This window comes from Sander vitreus, chromosome 22, assembly GCF_031162955.1.
Source record: "Sander vitreus isolate 19-12246 chromosome 22, sanVit1, whole genome shotgun sequence".
NCBI lineage: Eukaryota > Metazoa > Chordata > Actinopteri > Perciformes > Percidae > Sander > Sander vitreus.
The window spans coordinates 9,833,977-9,849,908 of NC_135876.1; the positions used below are offsets into that span (position 1 = coordinate 9,833,977).

At 39.3% G+C, this 15,932-nt stretch overlaps 2 protein-coding genes across 3 annotated transcripts in view; both read right to left on the reverse strand.

The window, feature by feature from the left end:
- Nucleotides 1-557: 557 nt before the first annotated feature.
- Nucleotides 558-6,550, reverse strand: LOC144537393 (sialic acid-binding Ig-like lectin 12). 2 transcript variants are annotated; one of them, XM_078281082.1, is made up of 8 exons: nt 6,405-6,550; nt 6,154-6,229; nt 5,579-5,962; nt 1,845-2,150; nt 1,539-1,757; nt 1,299-1,380; nt 1,145-1,184; nt 558-1,028 (listed from the first exon to the last, which is right to left on the reverse strand). In XM_078281082.1, exons 2-8 carry the CDS (start codon nt 6,227-6,229, stop codon nt 786-788), a joined length of 1,350 nt encoding a protein of 449 aa, XP_078137208.1. In that variant the 5' UTR covers nt 6,405-6,550; the 3' UTR covers nt 558-785. The 2 variants fall into 2 exon arrangements, with proteins under 2 accessions (XP_078137208.1, XP_078137207.1); XM_078281081.1 differs by having other exon boundaries at nt 1,503-1,757; nt 6,405-6,549.
- A 1,030-nt stretch (nt 6,551-7,580) lies between these two features.
- Nucleotides 7,581-15,932, reverse strand: part of LOC144537129 (myelin-associated glycoprotein-like) — a 16,475-nt gene continuing 8,123 nt past the window's right edge. Inside the window, exons 3-8 of the mRNA XM_078280577.1 lie at nt 15,328-15,711; nt 14,750-15,055; nt 14,399-14,662; nt 13,821-13,914; nt 12,101-12,140; nt 7,581-10,010 (exon numbers count right to left, since the gene is read on the reverse strand). Of these exons, the coding sequence (XP_078136703.1) occupies nt 9,768-10,010; nt 12,101-12,140; nt 13,821-13,914; nt 14,399-14,662; nt 14,750-15,055; nt 15,328-15,711 (1,331 nt within the window). The 3' untranslated portion in view covers nt 7,581-9,767. The remainder of the gene's footprint in view (nt 10,011-12,100; nt 12,141-13,820; nt 13,915-14,398; nt 14,663-14,749; nt 15,056-15,327; nt 15,712-15,932) is intronic.

Genomic DNA, 15,932 nt, shown 5'->3' on the forward strand with positions numbered 1-15,932 from the left:
GTGGAGGAGGGGTGGGGCGCGATCACGGAAGGCTTGTATCATGTGGATGCACTGACAGTGGTGTTGTCATTACTAATAATTACTCATGGGGGAGACGGAAACTATGCACTATAGCTCTAAGGGGAAGAAAAATAATGACAAAATAGAAAGGTGGCAAAAAAAACAACAAAAAGCATATTTGTTTGTGTTATCCTCCATAAAGAAACATGAGAAAACATCTGTCCTTGTTGCACCACTGGCAGAAAGAAGTATTTCATGTTAAGAAAGATTTATATTGAAATGTCCATCTTGTGGTCATCTCGCCAATCTTTTACAAAACAATATTATTTAATATGTACAGGCCTGGACAAAGTTGTGATCCACCACAATTGGTATTGAAGCAACTTGCTGAAGTGTAGAGTAGTGAAGATATGTAATATTTTCTTTAGGGAGGATTGACCTGCATCACTAACAGCCTAACACCGGGGTCGATAAAAAAAAGAAATCCTTTTTTAATCCAAAATGATTCCCTTACTGAAATTTAATTTTAAAAAAATCATACTCAAAGACATGTCAGGTCATAGTTCATTATTTAAAGCTTTGGGACTTTTATTTGCACACAACTGACATAAATACCAAATCACACACAAACAGCTGTGTGAGTTCAGCACACACGTATATGAACATGTTAATAACTGCAGGATGGGAAGGTTTAGTGTCTCTCCATTGAACTGTAGGCAGCGAAGAGAACATTGAGGCACATGGAATTGTACAGGAATGTATTTTCTGTCTTTTAACAACAGCACTCATTTTTTCTTCACTTGAGCGTAGAGATCCTCTGGGCCGTCAGCAGTCTGTGTTAGGCTGTTTGCTGTCTGGGACACTTTGACCTGTGCATACAGCGTGTCCTGCTGCTGTCCTCTGTCCTGCTCCGAGGATGAGGACGGTTCACGTCTCCGCCTTGAGAAGTCCAGCTCTCTATAATGGATGTCTTCTTCTTGTGTTTTTCTTGCTGGCTCTTTAACAGTCAGCTCTTCAGCTGTTTGACTCTGTAATAAAAAACAAAACAAACAAAAAACAGGAAGTGTTGTGAGGTGAACCTTAATAATTAATCATTCACAACACACCGTGCGGTATTGTACGGGGAGGTTTAGTTTGTTCTCACCTGAGTCTGTTGTGCAGTTGGATGTGTCGACTTTAAGCACCTGGAGGACATTCGATTAATCATACTGTGTTTTAGGTTCAATATACAGTGTGCCAGTAAAATGTGAGTGCCATTAACTGAGTCCAGACATTTGTCTTTAATTTGTGATACTTACCAAACACAGACAGCCAGGCAGAGGAGTATGACGATCCCAATGATTCCTCCTAGAATTGGCCCCAATTGAGCGCTAACTTCGCCTAAAGACAGGACAACAAAACCAACGTCAGTGACTAAAAGATGTACAACATCAACAACACAAGAAGTAAAACATGTAACAATATTAATGCAGCATTGTGGAGGTTCCACCAATGGCATTTACCTTTAAAATTAAGATGGATTATTGATGTTTCATTACCAAGATTATTGGTGGCAACACAGTAATACACTCTTCCATCTGTCACATTGAAGCTGTAAAAGTCTCCTTTAGCTACACTGATGGCTCCATCTTTGCTGTTCTTGAACCAGCTGAAGCTGGCGGGAGGCTTGGCTCTGCTGGAGCAGGTCAGGTTCACCCAGCTACCTGCTGACACCAAACCTGATGGACTGATGGACACTGAGGTGTCCTTGGGAGCATCTGAGGAAAATGTGAGATTAACAATATTCATTAAAATCAGCACATGATGTGCTGACAGGATCCAACAACAAACACTGGTTGTCTTACATGAAACATTGAGAGTCTTTCTCTCCTCTGCTGTCTTGACTTCTCTTCCTTCATTCACAGGATATGTGGCAGAACAGTTGATGGTGAATCCATCATGTGTGTCTGACAGAGTGATGGTCTTCTGGATTTTAGTTGTGAAGGTCTGATTTGTGTCCTCCTCTATGTTGTTGTGAGGGTCTTGTTGGAGATTCCAGGTGAGTTTAGGAGGGGAGTGTGGACAGGGAGTGGAAGCTGAGCAGCTTATAGTGACAGACTCCTTCTCCTTCAGATCACCTGAGATCTCAATTCTGGGCCTCGGGGGGGAATCTGGGATTTAAAATCAACACAGTTGTTACACTAAAACAATACAGCAACAAGACTAAGATTCTACAGCCATGCAAAATGCTAATGTCAGTATGCTAACATGTCACAATGACACTGATAGCATGCTGATATTTATGTTTACCATGTTCACTATCTTAATTTACTTCATACTTTTATGCAAAATATTGTATTTTTTACTCCACTATTTATTTAAGTGGCGAGGGGGGGGGGGAACTGATGGGCTCTGGGCAGTGAGAAGAATCCAGTGGCACACAGATTGGACACTAGTAAATCTGTCTCCTAAGTGAAACTTACCACGCAGTACAATACATTGGAAAATTACAATGTGCATATGGATAGTATTCTGTTATTAGTTTTGGATCAAATTAATTGAATATGTTGTTCTTAAAATCACACTGTCATAAAGGAAAAACAATATTTATACAAATTATTAATTATCAATTTTCTAGTATTGATAAGTTGCCTAATGTTTTATATTTGTCATGTTTCTTTGCATGTTCAAAGCTATGGTGCGTAGTTCCTGTCTCCTCATTAGGGATTCTAAGTAATGACAAAAAAAACTGTTGCGCGTCCACATGGTACAAACCTTTCGTGATCATGTACCACCCCCACCCCTCCTCCACGCAGTTGCTCGTAGCCGAGGAGGACACGGAGGATTAAAAAAACGTGATGGACTCTTCAGAAGAGGTAATTATCTTCACTTGATTTTTGTTTTGATTCTACGCTCGAAAGTCACCAGACGACACCATGTTCTGAACATAGCTATACTGAGAAGTACAGAGAGAGTTGTGTGGAGATGATAGTCTTAATTAGTTTTGTATCAACTCATTTGGCAATAGCTTGAATGTAAGGGACGTTCATTAATATTAAAAAAGTTACGCGCTAAATCTTCAACTTAACATGCTTATTTTAGACAACAAGACTCCAGAAAAATAATGTATGTTTACTGATGATTTTTAGTGATGACTACTAATGTAAACTTGATTTGTCTACCGCACATGTGTCAAACTCAAGGCCCGCGGGCCAAATCCGGCCCCTTGCAGATTTAGATCCGGCCCGTATGTCAATTTGGGTTCACAATAAATTTTGGCCTGCCTAGTTGTGCGCCAAACTAAAAACACAGGAAAGTGTTTTTTAAACTGCAATTACCTGACATTGAAAGCAGAATATGGCAGATTTGCTGACTCTGAGAAACAGGTTGTTGTTAAAAAAAATGTATCATTGTTTTTGCTTGATTCACTAAATTCTATGATGGCTAAGGAACTCTTTTGATGACTTTTGTAGGGCTTCATGTCAACAAAAAGCGTACAAAAATGTCGGAAAAAGCAACAAATTTACAAAAAGGTGACAAATGTCTGAGAAAGCCACAAAAAAGTCAGAACAAAAACAACATAAACGAGGAATAAAACTATCAAAATGTTAAAAAAAGTGACATGCAGTAACAAAAGCACGTCAAAAAACTCTACATGTCTGGCCCTCAGTGTGATTCTCTTTTTCCAGTGTGTTCCTTAGTGAAAATGAGTTTGACACCCCTGGTCTACTGCATCAACTTACCACTCTGTGTTACAACTTGACCTGATAAGTTTCACCTTGTGTAAAAACTAAAATGGTTTAAGGCAACAGGTTTCCACGCAAATGTTTTAGTTAAGGCAACTCATTCGGGATAACAGTGTAGTTACAGATTGAGATTTTACATACACACATATGATAAGAGTATATATCTAGTATATTTTTTGGCTTGGGATCCCTTATTAAAAGCATTGTTTGTTCGGGGCGTCTTGTCATGTTTCTGATGTTTGAGTTGTTGGCAGTTCCACCAAAAGGTCATTTCCCCTCTCAACTTCTCACATGGTTTCATTTCAATGAAGCAAAACTCTCCAATATTTCACAATAAAATAAAGATGAAAGAAAAGTCCAGATTTGTGTCGCATACATTTCTTTTTTTTCCCATTATCATCACAACCCCTTAGATTTTACTTTTGATCCTTTGTAAGGGGTAACAACAGTAAACTTAGAATGAATGTAATGTTGCCCATCACTGATGGTAAATAGTCCAAATAGCATGGCAAACACATGAAACTTGCCCTTTTCAAGTTTGGCATTTACAGGCAATTTTCTCATGGGACTATTATTAATAGTGCACTCATATATATCTGTATATTTCAGTCACATGCAAACCAATGACTCTGTCACAGACTGGTTTCTGATACTGTTGATCATCCTACAGCAGATATCAGTGGTGGAAGAAGTATTCAGATCCTTTACTAAGATAAAAGTACTAATAACACACTGTAAAGATACTCTGTTAGAAGCAAAAGCCCTTTGAAAAGCATTGAAAATATTACTAAGTAAAGTATGTAAGTATCATCAGGAAAATGTCCTTAAAGTATTAAAAGTAAAAGAACTCAATGCAGAAAAATCTGCACATTTCTGTCAATCAACTAAGTGTTTAATCAGTAAATCATTTCAGATGGACTGGTAGGCCTGTATCATGTTGGGTAGTTTCATTTATAATAAAACATCATATTTTATAAACTAAATGATTTTTGTGTGCAAAAATCTTAATTTGTAAAGTAACTAAAGCTGTCAGATGAATGTTGTGGATTAAACTTTCTACTTCTACTCAGCTACATTTCAGAGAGGAATATTGTACTTTTTATTCCACAACATTCCTCTCTGAAATGTAGCTGAGTAGAAGTAGAAAGTGGCATGGAAAGAAAACACTCAAATGGCGCTTTTCCATTACATGTTACCTGCTCGACTCGCCTCCACTCTTTTGATTTTCCGTTACGAAAAAAAGTACATGGTACCTGCTAACAGGTACTTTTTTTAGAACCACCTCAGTCGAGGTTCCAAGCGAGCTGAGCCGATACCAAAAGGTGACGTGAAAACGACAGACGGGGGTGTCCTGAACAAACCCGCCATTTGTAAATAGTTTAGCCAGCTGTGTTTTCTTTTTTTGCCTCCAGCTTCATTTGAAACAAAATGTGTCTTCTGGCTGTGGCAACAACAACACACCTTGGACGTTCTGTGTGTGTGTCGCATTAGGTCACGGCAGTTTACTGCGATGCCGCTATATAAGACGACCAGCCACGCTGAGGCGGTACTAAAATCTGCTAATGGAAAAAGGACGCACAGTGCGTTGAGTTGAGTCGAGGCGAGTAGACTCGAGGTGAGTCGAGCAGGTACCATGTAATGGAAAAACGCCAAAAGTACCTCAACATTTGGACTGAAGTACAGTACTTGAATAAATGTACTTAGGTACATTCTACCACTGGCAGATATTTACGTTCATATTGAAGGTTAGGTTCACTGTGTTTGCTGTTTACACCAAAACTGCAACTGATTTCACTTTTTCTTCTAAAACAATCATAATATAGCCTGATGGATAAAAAACACAACTCTCCTACCTTTAACTGTAATTTGAAGAGGATCACAAACAGCTGTTGCCAGATATGGTCCGTTCTCAATTCTGAAGTAGTATCTGTCTGTGTAATTTGTGATTAAACTGGAAAACAAGGTGGTGCATTGTTTCTGACTCAGGTCTCCAGTAATCTTCATTGGATAGCTATTATTCACCCTGCTACTGTTGAAAATCACATTGTTTGTTTCGTCGTTAAAATGTAAATCATTTATAATCCACACTCCGAAGGTTGTTCTTGTTCTGTTGAAGTCCTGATCTGGTTCAGCACTAAAGTGACATGGGATTTGCAGACAAGATCCACTCAGTGCTTCCATGTTCTTTGGTGCAGTAATGAATAGGTGTGAACTCTGAGGACAAGCAGCCAGAGCACCTGTGAAACAGACTCATGATGAACAAATTGTGGAGCAAAATCTGCATGAAACACAAACTACAATTCAGCAGCAGCATGTTAGCTCCTTTTTCCTTTTAACAATGTCAGTGAAAAACATTTTACTTTGCAGTCAGGACATGAACAGTTGGAAAAGGGAACGTCTCCAAATAAAAGTGACTGAACAAACTCACTTGAAAGAAACAAGACACTCAGTAACACGTTGGTGGTCACCATTTTCACAGACTGGACTGCAATGACACTCATCATCTGGATTTACAAACACAATAATGCAGTATCTTTTATGAAGCATTCAACACAATCTGTACAACCACAATTTGCTGTGTGTTAAGTAACTGAGCGTCACAAGTCTGTAAACTGCAAATGAGTAAAACTCTCTGGGTTAGATAACAAGTAAAACCAGAAAATAATGTTGTCTTCTTACCACAGAAGCCCAAATCAAAAAGAGATCCTTTGGTTGGCAGTTATTACGTGAAAATGGTTAAGTGCATAAATGTTAACAGTTCAACCAACTTCCCTTTTAAGCTGTCGTAATTCAAAGTCAAGTCGACTTCCTATGATTTAAGAACATAGTGCAAGTGCAGTTGGCGTTTATATCAGAGCAATTGAAGAAGTTCTCATTTTCTGCATTCTGGGGAAGTTTTCGGCAACATTTTGTGCCTTTTCTGCCTCAATTTATGGGGGAAATGTCTTTATTTATGTAAAGGAAATTATAATCGTTTTTTTGGGTGGTTGCACTGGCCAATTTTGATTATTGGGGGGGGGTGTCAGGTGCAGCCTGCAGCCTCCACCTCCGACACCCAGCACATAACAGATACTCAAGTAGAGGGGTTGTAACCCTCTCCATTCCCCCTTTAAATTAAGCCTATGATGGGCAGCTACTCTTGACAACACGTTTTAAGCTGGCTGAAGCTGCTTTTTGCTTCTAGGCCGAGAAAAGCCATAAAATGTGTTTTTGGCTCATATGGAGGAAAGACACCAAATCCCAGAATGCACACGGGGGAATCTGGGGGTTTAAAACAGAATCAGAAACTGTGCATAATGTTCTTATTATATCTAAAATAAAACATTATAGAATGATACAAACCCTCTCTTACCTTTAACTGTTATTTGAAGAGGACCACAAGTAGCTGTTGCCCTGAATGCACTACTCTCAATTCTGAAGTAGTAGTTGTTTGTGTAAGTTATGATTACACTGGAAAATAAAGTGGTGCAGTCTTTCTCATTCAGGTTTCCAGTAATATTCATTGGATAGATGTTTACTGTGTTTTTACTGTTGAAAACCACAGTGTTTGGACGATTATTAGAATCTTTTATATTCCAGATTCCGACATAATTGCTTTTAACCAGCGGTTCTGGTTGACCGCTAAAGTTACATGGGATTCGTAAACAAGACCCACTCAGAGCTTCCATCTGTGGTACTGTAATAAAGAGGTTTGATTCTTGAGGACAAGTAGCCAAAGCACCTATAAAGACAAGACTCATGATTAATATAAGGTGGAACAAAATATCTAGGAACAGAAAGACAAAATATACATCAGCAGCAGGATCTTGCATGTAGTTTTGCCTTTGCAATTTCAGTAGAAATATTTAGGAAGTAAACCGTTGCAAAATGATTTTATTAGATTATCTATCTGCACAGAACACAGAGCTCACCCGAAAGAAAGAGGATGTGATGATGGAGTAACATGTTGTCTGTTGCAATATTCACAGACAGGGCTGCCATCACCTACAATAATGTAGTTACTTGTTAAACATGCTTTTAGAGCTGTTACAGAGAACATGTACACCAGAAACTTGCACCATACAACCAGAATTCATTGTGTTCTAATTAGTGATCAATCAACATCTTCAGAAGTCAAATCTAAATAATACCACAAAATGCAAACTCTCACTTCTTATGGCTCAGTAGAATGACAACATAATATTATAAAACACCAGTTAATTTGCTCTCCATGCAGAAATACGTATTTTTATTAAGAAACATTTCAATGAAAATAGAATTTACAGGTGTCAATTGAATGCATCAAATGAGTCAATCTAAAGGAAACGTTTCACAAAAAAAACCTTCATTGCTTTTATTTGTTAACAGTAAACTTACTCCTCAACACTCAATAATATACTTTAAGATATATTTTTTACATCAGAAAAAAATACCAAACTTAATTTGTTGCCTCATTGTACATCTCAACTAATTATTTCACACAAACTCCCATTGCTGCAGCTTCCTCCCACATCACCTGGAGCCTCTTGTTCCTACATTTTTCCTTTCAGGCTTCTGCTTCTTCTTTGCGGATTCTTTAATCTCAGGTTCAAAAGGAATACAGCAAACAAAAAGTCCAGCATTTAAGAGAAATACAAACCTATCCATCCACTATCTAATAAAAGATTTATATAACAGAACATAAGAAGTTGCTCTAAAAAAAGAATCAAATTAATAACAGTGACTGGAAAAAGACAGAATACTGACTGGATTAAAACATTAAACGAGAATAACTAGATAAAGACTCAGACAGAGGGGCACCACACATAAGGTTAAATCAATAACTGGTCAACTAATCTGATCGACCATCAAAGCACCATTGGATCGTTCTGAATGTGCCGTGACCTCGTCCTGCCATATCAGGCGAGACAGGTAACAGGTTGGTTTCACTGTAAAACATGCAACATCAACACATGGAATTTCCAACATCACTAATGAGTCCGGTCACAGTCTTTCAGCAAGAAGCTGAGTCCTATATGAGCTTCTGTGCCATTTATTATGAGCACAGGACTTAAAGGAGCAGTGTGTCAGATTTAGGGGCATCTATTGGTGAGGCTGCAGATCGCAACCGAATGAATTCCTCTTCCCTCACCCCGTGTGTGTAGAGAACCTACAGTGGCCTTCAGGTAATATAAAAATACAAAAGGCTCTCTCTAGAGAAGTAGTTCTCAACGCGAGGACCCCCAAGAGGCCCCTAAAAGGGGTTCCAGTGAGTACCCAGCAAAAAGGGCAATATAATAACAGAATGTATGACTATTCTGGTCATTGTTTTCATACACATGTTGTAATGAAACAGCTACAAGCATAAATCCTATCAAGTGGGGGACCATGGGACAAATCTTATTAAATGAGAGTCCATGGTCTAATTTGTGTCAGTTTTGGGGTTCTTGGTGTGAAAAAAATCTAAGAACTAATGTGAGAGCCAGTGTTTAGTTTGTCTGTTTTGGGCTACTGTAGCAACATGGCGGGCTCCATGGAAGAGTACCCTAGAAATGAAGGTTTTTTTCTAAGCCAACGAAAACACAACAATTCTAAATTTCAGGTGATTATACACTAATGTAAACATAATTATGAACATTATATTCCTGCCAATAGATCCATCTAAGTCCTACACACTGGTCCTTTAACAAAACAAAGTGCAGAGGAATCCAACATGCAGCACACAATGTTAAAGAGAGACTGTTGATAGTTTCCACGAAGCAGCTGATCTGTCTCTCATGTGAAGATTAATTCACGCTACACTACACATCTTCATTTATTAAACAACAGTGAAAATGTCACACTTTAAATGTATTGCAAAAAAATTCAGGTTTGCAAAGCCAATATTTCCTTGTAATACTAACATTAAAATATTTGTCCAGGGGCACCAGGCACCTCACCTGCTTGAGTGTGTGCCCATGTACAAAGGCTCAGTCCTTACCGCAGCAACCGTGGGTTCAATCTCGACCTGGGCCCTGTGCTGCATGTTGTTCCATCAACAATCTTTACAAAACCCAACATGTCCGTGTATGTCCATAAACTAAATTATCTCTTCACTTGAGCGTAGAGCTCCTCTGGGCCGTCAGCAGTCTGTCTCACGTTCTTTGCTGTCCTGGAAACTTTGACCTGTGCATACAGCGTGTCCAGCTGCGGTCCTGCTCTGTCCTGCTCTGAGGACGAGGACGCTTCAGGTCTCGCCCTGGAGAAGTCGATCTCTCCATAATGGATGTCTTCTGTTTGTGTTGCTCTGGCTGGCTCTTGAACAGCTGGCTCCTCAGCTATTAGGCTCTGTGACAAAAGAACCAAATGAGAAATGTTGTGAGGGACCTTCATCTACTTCCTTTAGTTCACCTCCGTTTCTCTCTTACTCAGCTCCCACTGCAATAAAAAAGTGATAATCATCATAACAATCAGATTAGACACTTATTAAACAATAATAAGCGACTCTGAGTTTGTGAAAAGCGCTATATAAATTCAATTTATTATTATTAGTATTACTTATTGGACACAGCAATGGGGAAATCTTGTTGCTGTGTCACATTTTTTCTGTGTATTTTTAGATACAACAGTGGATTATCATTGTGGGGTTTTTAACAGGATGTTTTTTTTGTATCACATTTCCTGTGGGTCTCCACATTTACAGTGAGTAATGAAAAGTGTTTGCCCCCTTCCTCATTTCCTGTTCCTTTGCATGTTTGTCACACTTAAGTGTTTCGAACATCAAACCAATTTAAACAATAGTCAAGGACAACACAAGTAAACACAAAATGCAATTTGTAAATGAAGGTGTTAATTATTAAAGGTGAAAAAAAATCCAAACCATCATGGCCCTGTGTGAAAAAGTGATTGCCCCCTAAACCTAATAACTGGTTGGGCCACCCTTAGCAGCAACAACTGCAACCAAGCGTTTGCGATAACGTGCAATGAGGCTTTTACAGCGTCCTGGAGGAATTTTGGCCCACTCATCTTTGCAGAATTGTCTAATTCAGTTACATTAGAGGGGTTTTCGAGCATGAACGGCCTTTTAAGGTCATACCACAACATCTCAATAGGATTCAGGTCAGGACTTTGGCTAGGCCACTCCAAAGTCTTCATTTAGTTTTTCTTCAGCCATTCGGTGGTGGACTTGCTGGTGTGTTTAGGATCATTGTCCTGCTGCAGAACCCAAGTTCGTTTCAGCTTGAGTACACGAACAGATGGTCGGACATTCTCCTTCAGGATCTCTTGGTAGACAGCAGAATTCATAGTTCCTTTTATCACGGCAAGTCTTCCAGGTCCTGAAGCAGCAAAACAGCCCCAGACCATCACACTACCACCACCATATTTTACAGTTGGTATAATGTTCTTTTTATGAAATGCAGTGTTCCTTCTCGCCAGATATACTTGGACACACACCTTCCAAAGAGTTCCACTTTTTGTCTCATCGGTCCACAGAATGTTGTCCCAAAAGTCTTGGGGATCATCAAGATGTGTTCTGGAGAAATTGAGACAAGCTTTGATGTTCTTTTTGCTCAGCAGTGGTTTTCTCCTTGGAACTCTGCCATGCAGGCCATTTTTGCCCAGTCTTTTCCTGATGGTGGAGGCATGAGCGCTGACCTTAACTGAGGCAAGTGAGGCCTGCAGTTCTTTGGGCGTTGTTGTGGGGTCTTTTGTGACCTCTTGGATGAGTCGTCGCTGCGCTCTTGGGAGTAATTTTGGGCGGCCGGCCACTCCTGGGAAGGTTCACCACTGTTCCATGTCTTCGCCATTTGTGGATAATGGCTCTCACTGTGGTTCGCTGGATTCCCAAAGCTTTGGAAATGGCTTTATAACCCTTTCCAGACTGATAGATCTCAATTACTTTCTTTCTCAATTGTTCCTGAATTTCTTTGGGTCTCGGCATGATGTGTAGCTTTTAAGGATCTTCTGGTGGACCTTACTGTGTCAAGCAGCTCCTATTTAAGTGATGCCTTGATTGTGAACAGGTGTGGCAATAATCAGGCCTGGGTGTGGCTAGAGAAATTGAACTCAGGTGTGGACAACCACAGTTATAGTATGTTTTAACAAGGGGGCAATCACTTTTTCACACAGGGCCATGATGGTTTGGATTTTTTTCTCCTTTAATAATAAACACCTTCATTTACAAATTGCATTTTGTGTTTACTTGTGTTGTCCTTGACTTTTGTTTAAAGTGGTTTGATGTTCGAAACACTTAAGTGTGACAAACATGCAAAGGAACAGGAAATGAGGAAGGGGGCAAACACTTTTTCACACCACTGTACTCAGTAATGAGGAACCTGCTCAGTTCAGTGTAGATCTTATGAATGCAGATAGTATGACAAGTTAGAAACATATTCATTACACTCTCTGAAGTACTGTACATTTACATATTTTCCTACCTGTGTCTGTTGTAAAGTTGGATGTTTTGTCTTTAACCACCTGGAAGACATAAGAAGGCTGTCAGCTTTTCTTTCTGTGTAATAATAATAATAATAATAATAATAATAATAATAGCAATAATACATGAAGCTTTTGTGTATATAACAAGTTTCAATACATCATTTACGAAGTGTTTTAAATGCAATTTAAAAATGATCAAGAAAATACAAAGACATTTAATATTACAATACCAATGTACACAAAAGCAAGTTATTTCACAGCTTAGAGGATTTGAAAGTGAAACCTCGATCACCTTCAGTCTTTCACCCGACCCGTACATTTAGGCCACATCAATGTCCATGCTTGTATAACACACATTTGATTTACGCATACATCAGGGCTCCGTTTCAGAAAGCAGGTTTAGTGAAAACTCTGAGTTTGTTAACCCTGAGATGAGGGGAACTCTGGGTTTTCCGTTTCAGAAAGAGAGATAACTTAACCTCAGAGTCAGTTACTATGGTAACTGAGCCTGTGACCTAACCTGGCCGGGAGCAGCTTTTCTTCAAGAAACCTGGAGTTCCTCTCAGTCTCCTCCCTCTCACACAGTGTCAGAGGGAGGAGACTGAGACAAACTCCAGGTTTCTTCTCACTCATTTCCTCATTCATTCATTCAGTCTGTATCAGGCGCATTTTAATGCAGTTTGTTATCTGCGTGAATAAAAACTTAATAAATAAAATATATTGTTAGGCAGATCATAAAACGTTTTTTTTCTCAAACATGTCATGTCCTTTTGTCGACGATCCCGTTGATGAAGAAGCTGTATTACTTCACAGAGAGTTTACGTCGGGAGATGATATTGAGTCCCGACTAAATGTATTTTCATTTCCACATTTTTTCACAGTCCATCAGATATGTAGATACCTTATCCGTCCTCATATCACCAACATCCACCATCGTGGACAGCCTTTTACATCCAAGCAGATTCTTTGTGTCGCATTACGTGTTTTGCAAACGGCAGTTTTCTCATTGGTGATGCGGATCGTACTGTAATAGTAAAGCCACTGTATGCAGAGCCGTCAGAAAAGTGTGACTCGCTCTAAAACGTTTTTTAAACGTTTGTTGTATTGTTCCCTGGACACAAACCAGTGAGAGCCATTAAAAAGAAATAAATGATTCTAAATTATAGTTCTGTTAATGATCATGGTGCTGCAGCCTCAGAATGGGATTAGTAGCCCATAGCTTACTTTTTCGACCGCAGGATTGCACCTAAATTAAATTATAGGTGTAATACAATTCCAGTTTTCACCAGTAATATTATCAGTTAACCGTGACTAAATATGAAATTAATACACTGTCAATGCTTACGCATTGACTCGAGCAGCAATTTTCTCCCACACCAATTCTCTCTCTGTTGCAGCAGCAGCCGCTGTCTTGCTTTTTTAACGAAATGCATGTTCAAACTCGCTGTTTGTGCGCACAAGTATTTCCGCCGACCCGTTTGTTTGTGGTTGTTACCATGGTGAATCATGGCTCCATTCATGCTGCCTTTTTATTGTGGTGGTGCACGCGCGTGAACATACTCGGAGTTGATTGAACCAACTCATATCAGCTGTTCTGGAACCGAAAACTCGGAGTTCCCCATCTCAGGGTAAATCAACTCAGACATCAGGGTTAGACTCAGAGTTTGTTAAACCTCCTTCCTGAAACGGACCTCTGGAAATGATACTGAGATTACTTACCAAACAGCAACGATCACACAGAGGAGTATGATGATCCCAATGATCACTCCAACAACCGCCCCCCATGGTGAAGGGTGATCGACCTGTTTTGCTCCTACAGAAACAACAAACGTTAAGTAAATCAACAAGAATGATGGCTGTGATCCAGCTTTCATAAAAAGCTCAGCTTGACTTCATGAAGTATTTTCAAACATATCGTTCCAGATGCAAAAATACTGTGCGTCAATTGTGCTTGCAGATGTGCAGTGAAATTAATTCTACACTGTACAATAATTTAAGAAAAAGTGAGAATTCAGTGGCAGCAGAGAATGGGATCAATATTTACAAAGATCATTCTCACTTCTTTATTCTGCTGGTAAAATTCTTTCCTCTCTCTTCCTATTGTTACTTTTCACATTTTAGGAATCAACACATACAACATTTTTCTCTAAAAATATTGTTTTTAACTTACCATCGATCTCTCCTTTTTTCAATTTAAGGAAATTATTCCAGATTATACATATTAACATTGGTGTATCAAATACTTTATCCAACATGAACTGCTTCTATTTCCAAACCAGATGCAGTGCAGTGTTTACCTTCATTAGTCACAAGGATCTCTGATGATGTTTGTCTACCAAGATTGTTTGTGGCCACACAGTAATAAACTCCATCAGTGACATTGGTCACATTGAAGCTGTAAAAGTCTCCTTTAGCTACACTGATGGCTCCATCTTTGCTGTTCTTGAACCAGCTGAAGCTGGCGGGAGGCTTGGCTCTGCTGGAGCAGGTCAGGTTCACCCAGCTACCTGCTGACACCAAACCTGATGGACTGATGGACACTGAGGTGTCCTTGGGAGCATCTGAGGAAAATGTGAGATTAACAATATTCATTAAAATCAGCACATGATGTGCTGACAGGATCCAACAACAAACACTGGTTGTCTTACATGAAACATTGAGAGTCTTTCTCTCCTCTGCTGTCTTGACTTCTCTTCCTTCATTCACAGGATATGTGGCAGAACAGTTGATGGTGAATCCATCATGTGTGTCTGACAGAGTGATGGTCTTCTGGATTTTAGTTGTGAAGGTCTGATCTGTGTTCTCCTCTGTGTTGTTGTGAGGGTCTTGTTGGAGATTCCAGGTGAGTTTAGGAGGGGAGTGTGGACAGGGAGTGGAAGCTGAGCAGCTTATAGTGACAGACTCCTTCTCCTTCAGATCACCTGAGATCTCAATTCTGGGCCTCGGAGGAGAATCTGGGATTTTAAATCACACTTTTTACACTAAATAATACAGTATATTAGTTTGTACCAGTTTTGCAAATGTGACCCTTTTATTGTAAAACTGTAATAACAATTCAGTCAGAGATCCCCCTTATGGAAAAACCTCATCATGTAGATTTTTTAATCCACTTATAAAAGTGAAGGAGTTCTGTAACATTTCACAATAAAGATATGGGCCATGGTGTTTGCTGTCTAAGCAACAGCTGCAACAGCAATAAAAACATACGAATACAACCAAACCTTACCTTGAACTGTTATTTGAAGAGGATCACAAGAAGCTGTTGCCGTGAATGGCTCGTTCTCAATTCTGAAGAAGTATCTGTCTGTGTAATTTGGGATTAAACTGGAAAACAAGGTGGTGCATTGTTTCTGACTCAGGTCTCCAGTAATATTCATTGGATAGGTGGTAACTGTCCCACTACTGTTGAAAATAACATTATTTCTATTTTTGCCAAATCTGGAGTCAGTTTTAATCCACACTCCAAAGGTTGTTCTTGTGCTGATGAAGTCCTCATCTGGTTTAGCTCTAAAGTTACATGGGATTAGCAGACAAGATCCACTCAGTGCTTCCATGTTCTTTGGTGCAGTAATGAATAGGAATGGCTCTTTAGGACAGGCAGCCAGAGCACCTGGAAAATCAGTTTCAGATTAACAAAATGTGAAAAAAACATTCACGATAAACAAAGCAGCAGTATGTTGCATGCTGGTCTTTCTTCACTGTCTTGTTAACAATTCACTCATAAAACATTTCACTTGTCAGAATGTCAACAAAATAACTAACGATCTGCTTTTTTTTCTAAATGAAGATTGTAAATGATTCAAGTAACACACAGCTCACCTGAAACAAAGA